The 13,451-nt window shown below is 36.5% G+C and overlaps 1 protein-coding gene across 1 annotated transcript; it reads left to right on the top strand.

The window, feature by feature from the left end:
- The first annotated feature begins 6,317 nt into the window (after positions 1-6,317).
- Positions 6,318-10,888, top strand: LOC105455486 (pickpocket protein 19-like). The gene is made up of 8 exons (XM_011698855.1): positions 6,318-6,463; positions 6,592-6,901; positions 7,066-7,324; positions 7,605-7,880; positions 9,122-9,391; positions 9,464-9,520; positions 9,639-9,863; positions 10,623-10,888. The coding sequence occupies exons 1-8, from the start codon at positions 6,318-6,320 to the stop codon at positions 10,886-10,888; spliced, it is 1,809 nt and encodes a 602-aa protein (XP_011697157.1).
- The last annotated feature ends 2,563 nt before the right edge of the window (positions 10,889-13,451 follow it).

Below are 13,451 nucleotides of genomic sequence, written 5' to 3'. Positions count from 1 at the left end.
GACGAATCGTGTGCTTATTATTCTGGATCTCGAGACTTCATCGTAATCGTCGGGAGCGAAATTTAAGCGCCGTTGTAAGCCGCGTTTTCGCTCGAGTAACAGCCGGCAAGGGAAACCAGTCCCGGTATACAGGTGAGGAATTCTCCCTCTGAGGACTCGTAACTAAGGCATTAGGACCTTTTTTCATGGCAGGAGAATTAACGCTGTTTAAAGCTGCAACAGCTAGCGAAAACTTCTTGGAAAGCTTTGAGTAAAAACTGTGTGCCTCGACGAAACAACAACTGAGTTTAATCCCTTCAATGTCGAGTATGTCGAGATAAAAAATCTCACCGATGATGCTGGAATTTTCTGTACATTTTACATAAAACACAGAGCTCTGATTTTACATAAAGAATTATCATGATGTATATTTCTATTCTACTTTGAGAAAATAAGTAATTTCAGCTCAATGAAGCAAAAGTTTAACATTCATTAGATCAAAATCAATGTTTCATTGTCATGGAAAGATTTTCTCTCTCGCTTTCTCTCTCCCCTCCCTCTCTGTCACTCAATTTATAGTAATTCGTTAATTTAGAATTGTCTTTGAAGCTGCCAGGTCGTAGGAAGAAAATCGATATTATCTCTGCGATAAAAAGAATTCTTGAGCTTTTGGTGCTCCGGAAGAGAGATCGCGGAAGAGGGGATTCCATAGTAGAGATGGGGACGGATGCAGGATAGGGTTTCTTCCACTTAAATCTTCAGCCGTAGAACAAAACTCGCAGATTCCTAAAGATCTCCTCGCCGAGTTTGACCTGGCCTCGAAACTTTGTTCGCGCTCGGCGACTGGTAAGCGGGCTTTCCAGCTGAAGAAACGAGTCTCCGAGTGTGCTGAATTCACCACCGAAAAGCCTCTGCTTTGCCGCGTGAGAAAAAGCATGGATCGCGATACTTTCCCGTCGTACGATGGAAAGGGAAATATATCTATGAAGATTACGTGGCGCTCAAATGCCCAGAAGAGATGCAAGGATCATGAGGCGGATACGAATGGATACGTTCTCCTTGAATGCTAGAAGAATCTTAAGAAAAAGGTATCCTCTCAAAATTATCGTCTTTTTACATCCTTTCGCGGACAGCCTACGTATCTCAGGAGCATCGAAAGAAGGATCTGTGCCATAATCGAGAAAAGAGGATAATTCGTCTCCAAGAGGATGAGGTTACGGTTGTAGGCAGGAGGGACGAGAGATGGAAGACGTTACGTTTCTATCGCGGCCTCCGAAGAGAACGTCGATAGACTGTAATTTTATTGCCGAAGTTACACCGGCGGCGGTGGCCCCAAAGTTCACTTCAGCAAACATAAAGGAAGCAGAATACAACACAATTGGAAACTGTCTGCCACTGTCTGCTGTCACTGATCTCGGGTATCTCCTTGCACCCATTTCCTCCCGATCACTTCTTTCAAAGAAGAAAAAAGGAAAAAAAGAGATTGAACGTAAATGCCAGTTAACTTTTGCGTTGGCGTTTAATGGTTTGTGCTTCGCACTTAAACGTAAAATTTTTCAGTACTATTTTTTTTCAGTTCATCAAAGACATAAATTGTTATTTCTATTGCAAAGCGTCACTCATTTTCAAGCGTCATACTGTTTGTTTAATAGAGAATATGATATATTGATTGAAGAATCGGAAATAAGATGTAAAAGATATTCAAAGTTAGATAACAAAGTTTGTTTTTTACACAGAGATAGAACACGAGATATTATTCAAAAGAATATAAAATTACTTGTTTTCAAAAGATGCTTCTAATGATATTTGTCTACCTAATTTGTTATAAATTCTATATGTATATGTATATTAAATATTTATTAAGGTAGACATACAGTGTCCCGAAAAAAAGTATCAAAATTTGAAAAATGAGATTTGAATGAGTGTCACAAAATATCAGAATACCGCAAACTAAGAACTAACAGCAGTGTTCCGAAATAACATAATACTGAAATAACAAAGAACTGAGACGATGTTCCGTCATCAAAAGTCATAATTGTAAAAATTGATGTATCAAAGTAATATCCTGAAATATAAATTTCTTGAAATCTTCTTGAAATTGCACAAGTAAATCACCATATCATTTTAATAGACTTCTTGAAAAAAGGAACAAACGATATATGGATTATGTCGGGACATTGTCCCAATTTTAAATTTCAGTTATAACATTTCGGTATTATGAAATTTTGAAAAATTATCTCTGTTCTTAGTTTTTAAGATTATGATTTTATTTTGCGGAACATTGCATGTTCATCTTTATTAATAATAAATGTTAGTGACATTTAAAAGAATTAACTAGAAATAGGTGCTAAATGCGTCGTTGTTCAATTCTCACGAGATTCTCCTTTCTGAGACCGCTTTTCAGAACTTTCGGCAAAGGGAAAACATTTCTCACGAACGCGAAGTTTCCAGCAAGCATCGTGCGTAACGCACTTTACGTGATGCGAGTGCTGTGAATAACGTTCTTCTCCTCCCTTGCGCGGCCGGCAAGAAATTTCTGAGTGGAACGGCACGTCGAAGGTTTCACATTTCCATGGCGAGTTCTGAGCAGCACTGCGAAACCAGTAATTTCATTATCGAACTTCTCGCCTCTCTTTTACGCCGAAGTTCCCGGATCTCTGTAAGCTTCGTAAAGACGAAGTAACGCAGATTGAAAGCTACCCCTGCTGTAAGCGAGCGGAATTTATCGACCGTTAAATAATAGAGCGTGTTAATTTTCGAATGTAGCCGAAAAGTACTGTGGACGAAGCTTGTAATAAGAGATATTAAGTAGTTAAAATAATGCATATTCATGCAATAATACTGTTTGCATTATAATATACATTTTCTATTCATTATCTCTGTGTAAAAAATGTTTATTTTAAATTTCTTTTGAATATATAAGTTGCTTGTGCTCAACTCGGAATGTATAAAATTTAATGCGTATAATTATCAATTAATTCTTAAACAAGATGTACATAATTTCTCTCTCCTTTTTTCTTTTCGTCCTACCTTCTCCAGCTAGAATCAAATTTTTTCTCTCTCCGCGTAAGCCGACACCTCATTAACATACTTACGGTATTGCGTTAATTATGATTCCGTATTTACGAAAGTACATGCACTCGTGGAAACCAGCATTGTGTTTTCGCGTGCGGTCCACAAGTTACAAATCGTGCAAACAATATTTCTGCATGAATTATTACGTTTCCGCAAATATTGAGAATAAAAATTAAAAGATGTAGCAAAAATTGCATTATAATAAATGAATTTTTTTTCTATCATTATTTTTATTTTTTGTAATATTTAAATTTTCCTATTCAATTTTTGTTCTATTCAACTATTTATTATTCAATTGATAAAATAATTTATTTTTTATACTAAAAACGTTGTAGTGAGAGAGAGAAGATTTTCAAAGTATTGAATATTATACATTGTCACAGAGTGTAAAAGTTGTTAAAGTTACAAATTCGACGTAACAAGCGGCAGAGCAAATCGATGAAAATGATAAAAACAATTACGGACGATTTATGTGTATTATCCTATATATCGACATAGTAAATTGTGACAAGTGGATGATAAATTACAACAATTTAAATGGCTGATGTAATCATTGTGACTTGCCTATCGCCGATCTTTGCCGCATATTGAAATATAATAACGTGCAAATATACACAACTCTCACGCTAACTCACGCGAAGAATATACATGAACATCTCTAAATTATCGCTAATTTTCCTTCAGTAATTCGGTGATCAATTTATCCTCGAAAATCAATGTATCCTCAATAAATTTATTAAGTTAGCGCCATTCTAGAGAATAAAATTTATATTCTTGCTTAAAAATCTATAGAGGAAAAAATAACTGTATTTCTTGAACATTCTGTAAAACAGAAGTTTTGAATAAGCGATATGGTTGTCTCTCGAAATTCTGAGGCAGCATGCCGGTTTGCGTCGTGATGGATAGAACCGTAAACACAGGTGAATTTTGCCGACGACATTTATAACTGATGTAGGTAGAAGATGGGATGCCTAAGCCATTTAATACATAACGAGAAACATACTAGATAATTTAGTATTAACAAATAAATGTCATTAAGAAAGATAATTATAGAAGACATTAAGGCAAAAGATTTAGGTTAATATTTGACATTTTAAACATATTATTGAACAACAAAAAAGAAGTTTCAGGAAATATGCTTTAACTCTTTTACGAATAGATATTGCACAAAAGAACACGTATATATGATGTATATATGCAGTATATATGCGTATGTGCATATACATATAATATATAAAAGTTTTTAAGACATCTTCTTTTGGAAATAGCTCGAATCAGTGTAATCACGGAATATTAGACTGGCTCGTTTGTTTGTAAATTATTGGTTCGACATTGAAACCAATGAACAGTATTATGACGTATACAATCAACACGGTAACTTTTGCCCGCGAGCGATAGCAAAAACTTGGGCAGAGAAATGAAAATAATTTAAACCAGAAATTTATAACTCCGACCAAAATAATTCCAGAGACAGAAATACCGAAAATGAAAAAGCGAACTATTTATTACGCTGAAACACGATCACCATTAAAGTAGGTATAACTAAATAAAATAAACATAAAACTGATAAAGATACACCCATGCCACTTTCAACTAAAATTTTAGCTAAAGAATAGTTGAAGCTAAAATACTCAATATTACGTAATAAATAAATTAATGGAAATAGCTAGTTAAAAGAGATTATCAGAGAGATATACAAAAAGAATGAAGAGAGAATAAAAAAGTGGAAAAGAGCTGAAAGACGATGGATAGGAAGAATTGTGGATGTAGCATTGTCAGAGCTTTTTTGCGAGTTACCGCCTCGATTACGTGTGAATTTTCGGCTCCATCGTTGCACAATTTACGCGAACATGCGTGCAGCGGGTCGGTGAATTCCAGGTGAGAGATTTCAAAAGACAGTTGTGTGCTTTCACATGTTCATACAAATGTATCACCCGTAGAGAGATACATCCACATATGTTCCTGTCTATACAGTGTAGGAAGAACAGAGCATAAAAATTTCAGATATGAGATTACGATTACAGAGATTATAATATGATGAAGTTGGTGTAATAAAAAACGTATTTAAATAAAGCAGTTTATTAAGAATTTTAATTAAAATTTTATTTAAAGAAATAATAATCAAGAATCGAATCGAGATAAAATAAATGGCTCAATGGATCTTTCAAATTGCTTAATTTTTATTCTTATGTATAATGCTCTATATATTCTCGTTTTATGATCTTACCTAACTAAACATAATACATATTTTGCATAAAGATCATCAAGATACAAATTATCATTATAGCGATATAATCGATTCGCTTGCAAGCTAGCATGGGGGCACGTGTATGCGGTGTGCGCGCGGAATGAAAACCTGTGATGTTTAAGCGAAACTAATATTAGAGCGATTGCAGCCGCGTAGTTAATAGAACGTCGGTTTCATCCCCGGGATAATGAAGCACAGCCAGAGCAAAGCGCCAACAGTGTGGCGTCGATTGCATCATCAGGTTCGAACGAGAAATTGCCATCGCGTATTCACCAAATACTTATTTAATCTTCGAATAGCGTTTTTAAATACTCTTGAGTAACATCAATTTGTCTAAGTTAAAAGCTCATTTTTCGAGAGATACTTAAAAGAATCTATTATTGAATAGCTCTATGATATATATGTATAAACATATAAACGACATAAAAAATATGAACGTGATAAAAAAGTAATAACTGAAAATAATAAATGGCAATTTCTAATAGATGTATGGCGATTAAACCGATCCGATAAAATACTGTTTGTTCGAGAAAAAGTTATTTTACTTACAGAGAATTAAGAGAATCATAAGAGTTGATGCGAGCCATCTGGATGAATATCGTGCGTCTCTGAAATCGGATTCGCAGAGAATTTCGCCAAACTAGGAAAGACCGACATTGAACAGCCGAAACGTCGATAGCTTTCAGCGACGTGACGTCGCCCGAACGAATCAACGAATCCTGATTTCTCTCGTCCAAATTATACTAGGGGATGCAATCAAAACCGGCGATCGCGACCCCCGGAGGCTTCTTCATTATTCGCGGACATTGAAGCCGGGGAAGCGGCCCTCTCCGTTCGTGTCGGCATTGTTTGCGCAACAATCACGCTAACCGAATTATCCTGATCACATCGGGTGCGCGTTCAAACACGCGCCACCTCTTCGACCTTTCCCACCTCCCATTTCCTCCTTCTCCCCTACCTCACCTGTAATTGATTGGATTTTATTTGCACGATCCAGTGCTGATACCGATAAAAAATGAGGAATAATGCATGCTCGACCTCTTCTCGTCCTTCATTTGAGAACACTTTCGAAAGAGTGCTTCAGTTCGCTTTTGACCCCAAGGACCATAAGGATGTATTTATTTTGCCGATGTTAAACGCCAGAGATTCATCTAAAGAAAAGTAAGCGAAGAAATTCATTTTATTTCTAGCCCCTCAATTTATCAATTCATCCATCTCTCTAAGATCCCTTAAGTTTTTCGACATATTGAATTTTCGAGTTTTAAGATGTTCTAAATTTTATTTGAAAGATTCAAAATTTCTTTGGACTTGTGCATATCAGGCATGAAACCTGGTCAGAAAAAATTAAGAAAATTGATGAGAGTCGCGAAAAATGGAGTCACAAGAATCAGGCTTCGTGAAAATAAGGGCCGAGGCAAACAGTTCAACACAATCTTACAAGCATTGAATTATTTTTGCACCCATACAACTCTTCATGGTCTTCGTCACATCGTTGATCCTGAATTACACGTAATCGAGCGATTCCTGTGGCTCGTAGTGTTCGTAGTGTCTTCCACAATCGCTAGCAACGTGATTTACTCACTAGCGCTTAGATTCCAGGTAAATCGTATGAAAGAAAAAAGAAAGGTTAATTTCGACGTATAAGTCTCCCAAAGATTCGAATCATTATTTCTGAAAGATTTTCGTGATATAAAAAGTTGATGGTATCAAAAACAATTTCTATCAGACTTTAAAGTATCGACACGTTGCATACATTTATTTAGGATGCGCCAACGTCGATTGGCATCGAATCGATGCATTATGAGACTTCAAATATACCTTTTCCGAGCGTGACCCTTTGTCCGAATGACCGCGTCGATTGGAATCGAGCCCTCGAGCTCGAACCAAGGATTTTCCCTAATGATACGGATAAGGCAAGTCTCGAAACTTTTCGGAAAATATTAGGCAAGCTTTCCGTAATGAGCTTTGGGGATTTCGATGATCTGGATTTTCTGAAGAATAAAAATATTCATAATTTCGCAGGTAGGATATTTTATTTCTTCCTAAACTTTTCCATGCAAATATGAACGAGTTATAACGATATCTTTTAATGTTTCTAACTTTATCTTCAATGCTTTATTCGACAAGACGCTAATGTCTTGTGAAACTAATTAATGTACAAATTTCGCTATCATTGTTTAAATCCTGATTATTTTGCGTGTTTTTAAATGCATGTATATTTTATATGTATATTAGTATGTATATACGTGCATGCGGTTGAAATTTTCTCACTAGAGCTGAAGAATTAATTATTATCGGACAGATATCAACATAACTCAAGTGCTGTACGAGGTAATGCCACGCTGCGACCAATTGCTGTCCGCCTGTTGGTGGCGTAACGCTAATCGTAATTGCTGCGAGATCTTCCAGGTGCAGAAGACCGAATACGGTTTCTGTTATTCGTTCAATTCTGAAGTAGCGCAGACACCTCCGATGAATCTTATGGAATCGCGACCACGAAGAGCGTCTGGCTACGGCGACTGGACCGGTGTCAAAGTTACGATTCATCTGGAAAACATAACGAAGCCACCAAATTCCGGTAAGGGCAACGCAAAAATGTAATATTCTACGTGGCGAGATATAACGAGCTATACGATCCACACGTATATGAAGAACCGGTGCTATATCGCGATGCACAGCGATGAAGTAAAAAGATACTTCGTTGACACTCATTTCACAAAAAAATATTATCATCTTGAATAAAAATATAATCATCTTGGTTCTGGAAATTTGGGACCGCAATGATCAAGTGCTGATTCACCTTCTAGTCACGCTGCTGGTTATTGCCTTCACTCCGTATTTGAAAGATTCAGAGCTTGATCGGTGCGAATTGAACAGCTTCTCAGCAAATTTGCTTCGGTAGACGTGTCTGAAAGTAGAAATGCTTCCAATCCAATATAATATCGCGTCTATATAACAATATAAATGATGAAATCATTATCGTAGATTTATTGTAAGAATCGATAAATAGGTCTTCTGTCAATAATATCATTATCTTTACAGTGCCTCAATAATTCATTACAATTCTTCTCCATACAATTGTAGACTTTTATCTTTATCGAAAATATACTTCTGATTAATATATTTCTTTTAATATATATCCAGGTTTAGCATTTTTACGTAAATTGTATGCATAATTTCAGTAGATCATCATGTACCGTTTATTATTACATTATTGAACAAAGGGATATATAAACGTATTATCTGAACAAACATTTAGCATAAATCCAAACCAGCCGAGGAGAGAGAGAGAGAGAGAGAGAGAGAGAGAGAGAGAGAGAGGATATAATGGCAAACGGGACGTAAACTCGGCTGACGCATTAATAACTAATTTTATTTCTGTTGAGATTCGTTAAATGACGAAGTATATATCAACTACATGTCGTTTACTAATCCACCGTTATGCAAACGCGCCGCAGAGTCTCGCAAATATGATTTTAATATCCTCGCGAAAGCCGCCGACCACTAGGATGCATTTTGAATAGGATGCGACTTCCATTCTGCCATAATGTCGCTCCTTTATTACCCATGCGAAATGGAAAGGGATTTATCGTAAACTGCAAAATCGATATATTGCCGCCGTATTGCGCGAGGCAGTTATTGAAATGTCGCTTTCAAAGAACCTCACGGTTCCTGTACCGGTTCTAAGCCGCTCTTGCCGGATCTACCCAGTTCGGATCGACAAAAAAAAAAAGAAAAAAAAATTCATGTAAAAGGTTAAAATTGTATTTCTGCAGACATCCACGTTACTTTTAATATTTCAAACAAATTGTTTTACAGAAGAGATTAGTGGCGTCTTAGTGATAATAAATGAGCCCCACGTCTGGCCTAACAGTGGTACTATGATACCGTCGGGTTCGCTGATCAGCATATCTTTAGAATGTGTTTCCGGATACGCTACTCAGCGAGTTCTCGAACTAGACAAGGACAAACAACCGTGCCAATACGATGAGACCGGCGTGTACAATCAGGAGACTTGTCTATCGCTTTGCAAACGTCACTGGGCCGCCAAGTATTGCGATTGCAATCCATCCTTTTTTTTCCCCGCAAGTATGATATCCTGCATTTAGCGGAACAACGTACGAGAACGACTTTAACGTTAACGTTTCATTTATGTTACAGCCACCCGTTTTCGCGACTGCACCATCGAGGATTTCATCTGTCTGATCGAGTATAATGGTAGCAAGTTTTTGAAATTTTTTTATCTACATCAATACATTTTGCGAATGTAGTTTAAATATAATTAGCCAAAATAAATGTAATTTTGCTTTTATGAAACGCTGGATGACGACGCAAGATTTGTTCAACGACTACATTGTTCACTTTGGCGACGAGTACCCACACGACATTCCTAGCATGATTTGCAACTGCTTGCCGGAATGCGACTACTACGTCTACAGTACCCAGTTTTCTAACGTGCCACTACATAACATGAATGACATTACGCTGGACGTGCACTACATAGGGCAAACTAGTTTCCGCTATAAAACGGACATAGTTATCACACAAATGGACCTTCTCGGTAAGTTCTCTGCATTAAAAAAAATGTCTGTTATATATACTTCATATTTCTTTTTTACCAAAAGCTTTTTGTACTATTGCTAGTATGAAAAAAATAATAAATAAACCTTAAAATTTCGTTTAATTTTTAGTTTAAAGGAAAAAATCAGATCATAATTAGCTTAGAATTTTATTCCGAAAAAAATTACATTACATTAAAAAGTACATTATTAATCGTGATTATTAATTGTAAGTCGGATTTGAGGAATTTATAAAGACGAAATAGAAAAAACCGGAAATGGAAAAACGTTCGTAAAACGCCACTTTATTCAAATTCGTTTTCGGAGGTTTGCGGGGAACTTTTTGCGGCACTTTAATTATTTCCCTATCTCTATTAGCCGCTCTACGGTGGTTTTCCAGTGTGGGTATAATGAGTCCCGTGAGATACTAAGTTACGAATTCATAGTACTCTCATGCCTTTTGCTCAAAATTTTTACGTCGCAAACGGCTATCTTGGGTATTATTCGTGATGTTATCGTAAGAAAGTAAAGTGTCTAGCTTGTCATAGTTGCACGAGAAACCGTTGTATAAAATTTCGCCCGGATTAACATCACGTTGCGGAAATTAAAGCTAACATGTAAATCACGCTTCGAGCAACCCGCTTCAATTTTGCTTAAGCTCCCATCATCCATCGACATGTTCCTCCAGTATCATCAAATGTTTTGTCACGATCATCATATTAATAACTTGGCTCTGAACGATTTGCATTACCTCGTTGCAGTATCTTTCGGCGGCATAATCGGCTTGTTCCTAGGCGGCTCACTGCTCAGCGCTGTCGAGCTAGTTTATTATCTGGTGGTAGCGGTGTTTTCGTCTCTACGATCACGACAGAGAACTGAAGAAGAGCGAAGAATTCGATCGAGCGTGACGCACGTCCATACAACGGTGCTGCCCATTCTGGATTACAACCCTCTGAAACCGCGGGCGAGGAGGATACCAATTTTCACGAATTACGGTCTCGCAGAATTGAATTTGAACAGATATTGAATTACCATGAAGTCTTTCAATAGGTGAGCCGCTTGGAGAGTTTGTATCTGCAGCCATTGCGAAATTTGAGAAGGTAAAATAAGAGAGGTTTATCTATATACTCTTTCCGAATCGATATTCATACGTCGAAATGTGGACGCGTATACGTGCACGAGCGCAAACATGCCTGCGTATATTCCTGCGCTAATGGAATTTTATGTTTTCCAAAGTCGAGAAACAAAATTTTCGAACAAGAACTAGATATTTCCGTTCTATATATCGCCTGCGTGAATCGAGAGTACTGTCTGTTGGAATAAACGGGCCCTGTCCCGTTCTTCATAGACATGTTGGTTACCTATTGTGTTTTACCGTGAGGCTGTCCCTATAAATCAGAAAGTAGCTGCGATATTGATCGGATTTGACAAGGAAATCGAGAATGCCTTGCTCATGTGAAATCTGGTATCTACCTTCTAGAATCCATATCGCATGCACGTGTGTGTATGGGGGAAGGGGGAGAGAAAGAAGGAGAGAGAAATAGAGAAGGGGGAGAGAAGGAGGGGAAAGGAGGGAGAGAAGAGGTAAGAGAGAGAGAAAGAGAGAGAGAGAGAGAGAGAGAGAGAGAGAGCAATTCGTATTTTATTCAACGTTATATATGATACGTACCTTCCATCTTGCCACTTTGCGGCCGCGTAATGCTTGACTTCAATAATACACGCTATACATTTTGCATGTATCTCAAGCGACTTCCTTGGCTTTTTCGAGATGGACTAGCGAGTCGAACAATTGTGTAATGACTATATATATTTACTCGTTATTTGAGAAAAATGCCGTTAATAATTTTAAAGAAAAAGTTGTGATGCATAGAGAAAAATGTAGAAGATATTCAAAGAAGAAGATATAAAAGTGATTGTTAAATACAAAGACCGTTTGATTCAACAAATTAATTAAACTTTAACAGATGGTCTGTGCGTTATATTCTTATTAAGAATCGCATGGTTTAAACAGAGACGGAAAATGTAAATACAATCTGATAGCAAATTATTTACGTTACATTCTCAATTGGGAACACACAATTAGAGGATCGTTAAGTAAGTTAATGTAAAATAAATATGTAAGTTTTAGTTAGCTCGGATTTTATTTTTACTCGTTGAAACAACATAAACAGAAAAATTAATTAGTTTTTATTCAATATTTTCTTATAATTCTTGGTTTTCTGTTTCAAAGACTTTCATATCTTTCTTTTTTATAAAATAGACTTTCTTTATTTCTTTTTTATAAAATAATCTAACGTATTCAATTATTTGAAATTTATTTGATGTTGTCTTGAAATTTTTGTATATTATTCAGTATTCAGGTTTTATGAAATATAATATTCTATTAGGTAAGATTAAAATTTTTCTTTACAATTGCATGTCAAAATATCACAGTATTATATAATATTATCATATATGTTATGCATGTTAATAATTATAGAAATATGAATTAATTAAACATTTAATTATATTTTGTAATGAAATATCGAATGCGAAGTTAATATATATTAGATATTAAATTACTTTGCAATTAAATATTAGTATCCTTGCTGATAAAAAACATAAATAAAATTTGTTATATGTAAAAAATAGCACATAGAAAATAAATATGTAATTACACATTTTTAAATAACAAATTTACGTATAACATTAGAAAATAAATGTTAAATTTAAATGGGATAAAAATGTCCTGATACACAAAAATGCGATAAGTTTGGAATCCTATATATATGCTAGTTATCGTCATTTCACGCCGCAAAAGTGCTTGTGTCGACAAAATGCAGCCACAAGTGTACAATTGCAAAATTTTAGATGATCGTTGAAATGTATGAATAACGGGAATAAATCACGCAGATGGCCGTATATTCAGTGCACTTGGTAAATTGCCGGCCGCGATTCACACCATTTGTGAGAGACGTTGTACGCAAATAATGCATAATGATCCGCGCATCGTCTTGCAACTTTAAATGCTCACGATACGACGTTGTTCTCAATAAATTATATAATGGTATTATTATGTTATCGTATCGGCACGTATCTCGTAGGCAGTTATATTTCTTACCTGCCCAAAAAGAAAAAAATTTAGCGTCAGGAAATTTTACGGAAAAAAATAGCAGGTTCGTCGTTACTAAGGACGCAGTTATATTTCGTGGCATAGCGATTTTTCGAGCAACGATGGACCGGATTTTTCCCTTCAGACAGCGCTCGTTTTCACGCTATTGAAAATAACCGACGCACTTAAACCAGCAGATAAGACACGCGCCTCCCATTTTTCCATTTTCCAAACGCGACACGCGGGAAATGCTTTAAAGCGTGCGTGGTTGAGCCGGAAGTAAATGTACCAGCCGTCTGGCCAGGCTCCATTTGGCCATTTATTATTTATGAGAAGGAAGTAAAGAGAGGGATGGGGAGGGGGGAAGGGCGAGAAGTTGCGCAGACCGTCCGACCAACAACATCAACCATCCGGAAAAAAAATCCCTTTCTCGCGCTTATCTCTTTTTAGGAACGCCGTCCGCTGAGATTCATCCACCGTGAAAGGGAGATACTTGACG

Source organism: Wasmannia auropunctata, unplaced genomic scaffold (assembly GCF_000956235.1).
Source record: "Wasmannia auropunctata unplaced genomic scaffold, wasmannia.A_1.0 LD335903.1, whole genome shotgun sequence".
NCBI lineage: Eukaryota > Metazoa > Arthropoda > Insecta > Hymenoptera > Formicidae > Wasmannia > Wasmannia auropunctata.
This window is presented reverse-complemented; position numbering and strand designations above follow the sequence as displayed.

What these genes read in the sequence shown, in the direction of transcription:
- LOC105455486 (XM_011698855.1), top strand. Translation starts at nt 6,318, where the DNA reads ATGAGGAATAATGCATGCTCGACCTCTTCTCGTCCTTCATTTGAGAAC. An exon ending in AGAGATTCATCTAAAGAAAA is followed by an intron (nt 6,464 to 6,591) that starts GTAAGCGAAGAA and finishes TTTATTTGAAAG; the next exon opens with ATTCAAAATTTCTTTGGACT. An exon ending in CTGTCTGATCGAGTATAATG is followed by an intron (nt 9,521 to 9,638) that starts GTAGCAAGTTTT and finishes TGACGACGCAAG; the next exon opens with ATTTGTTCAACGACTACATT.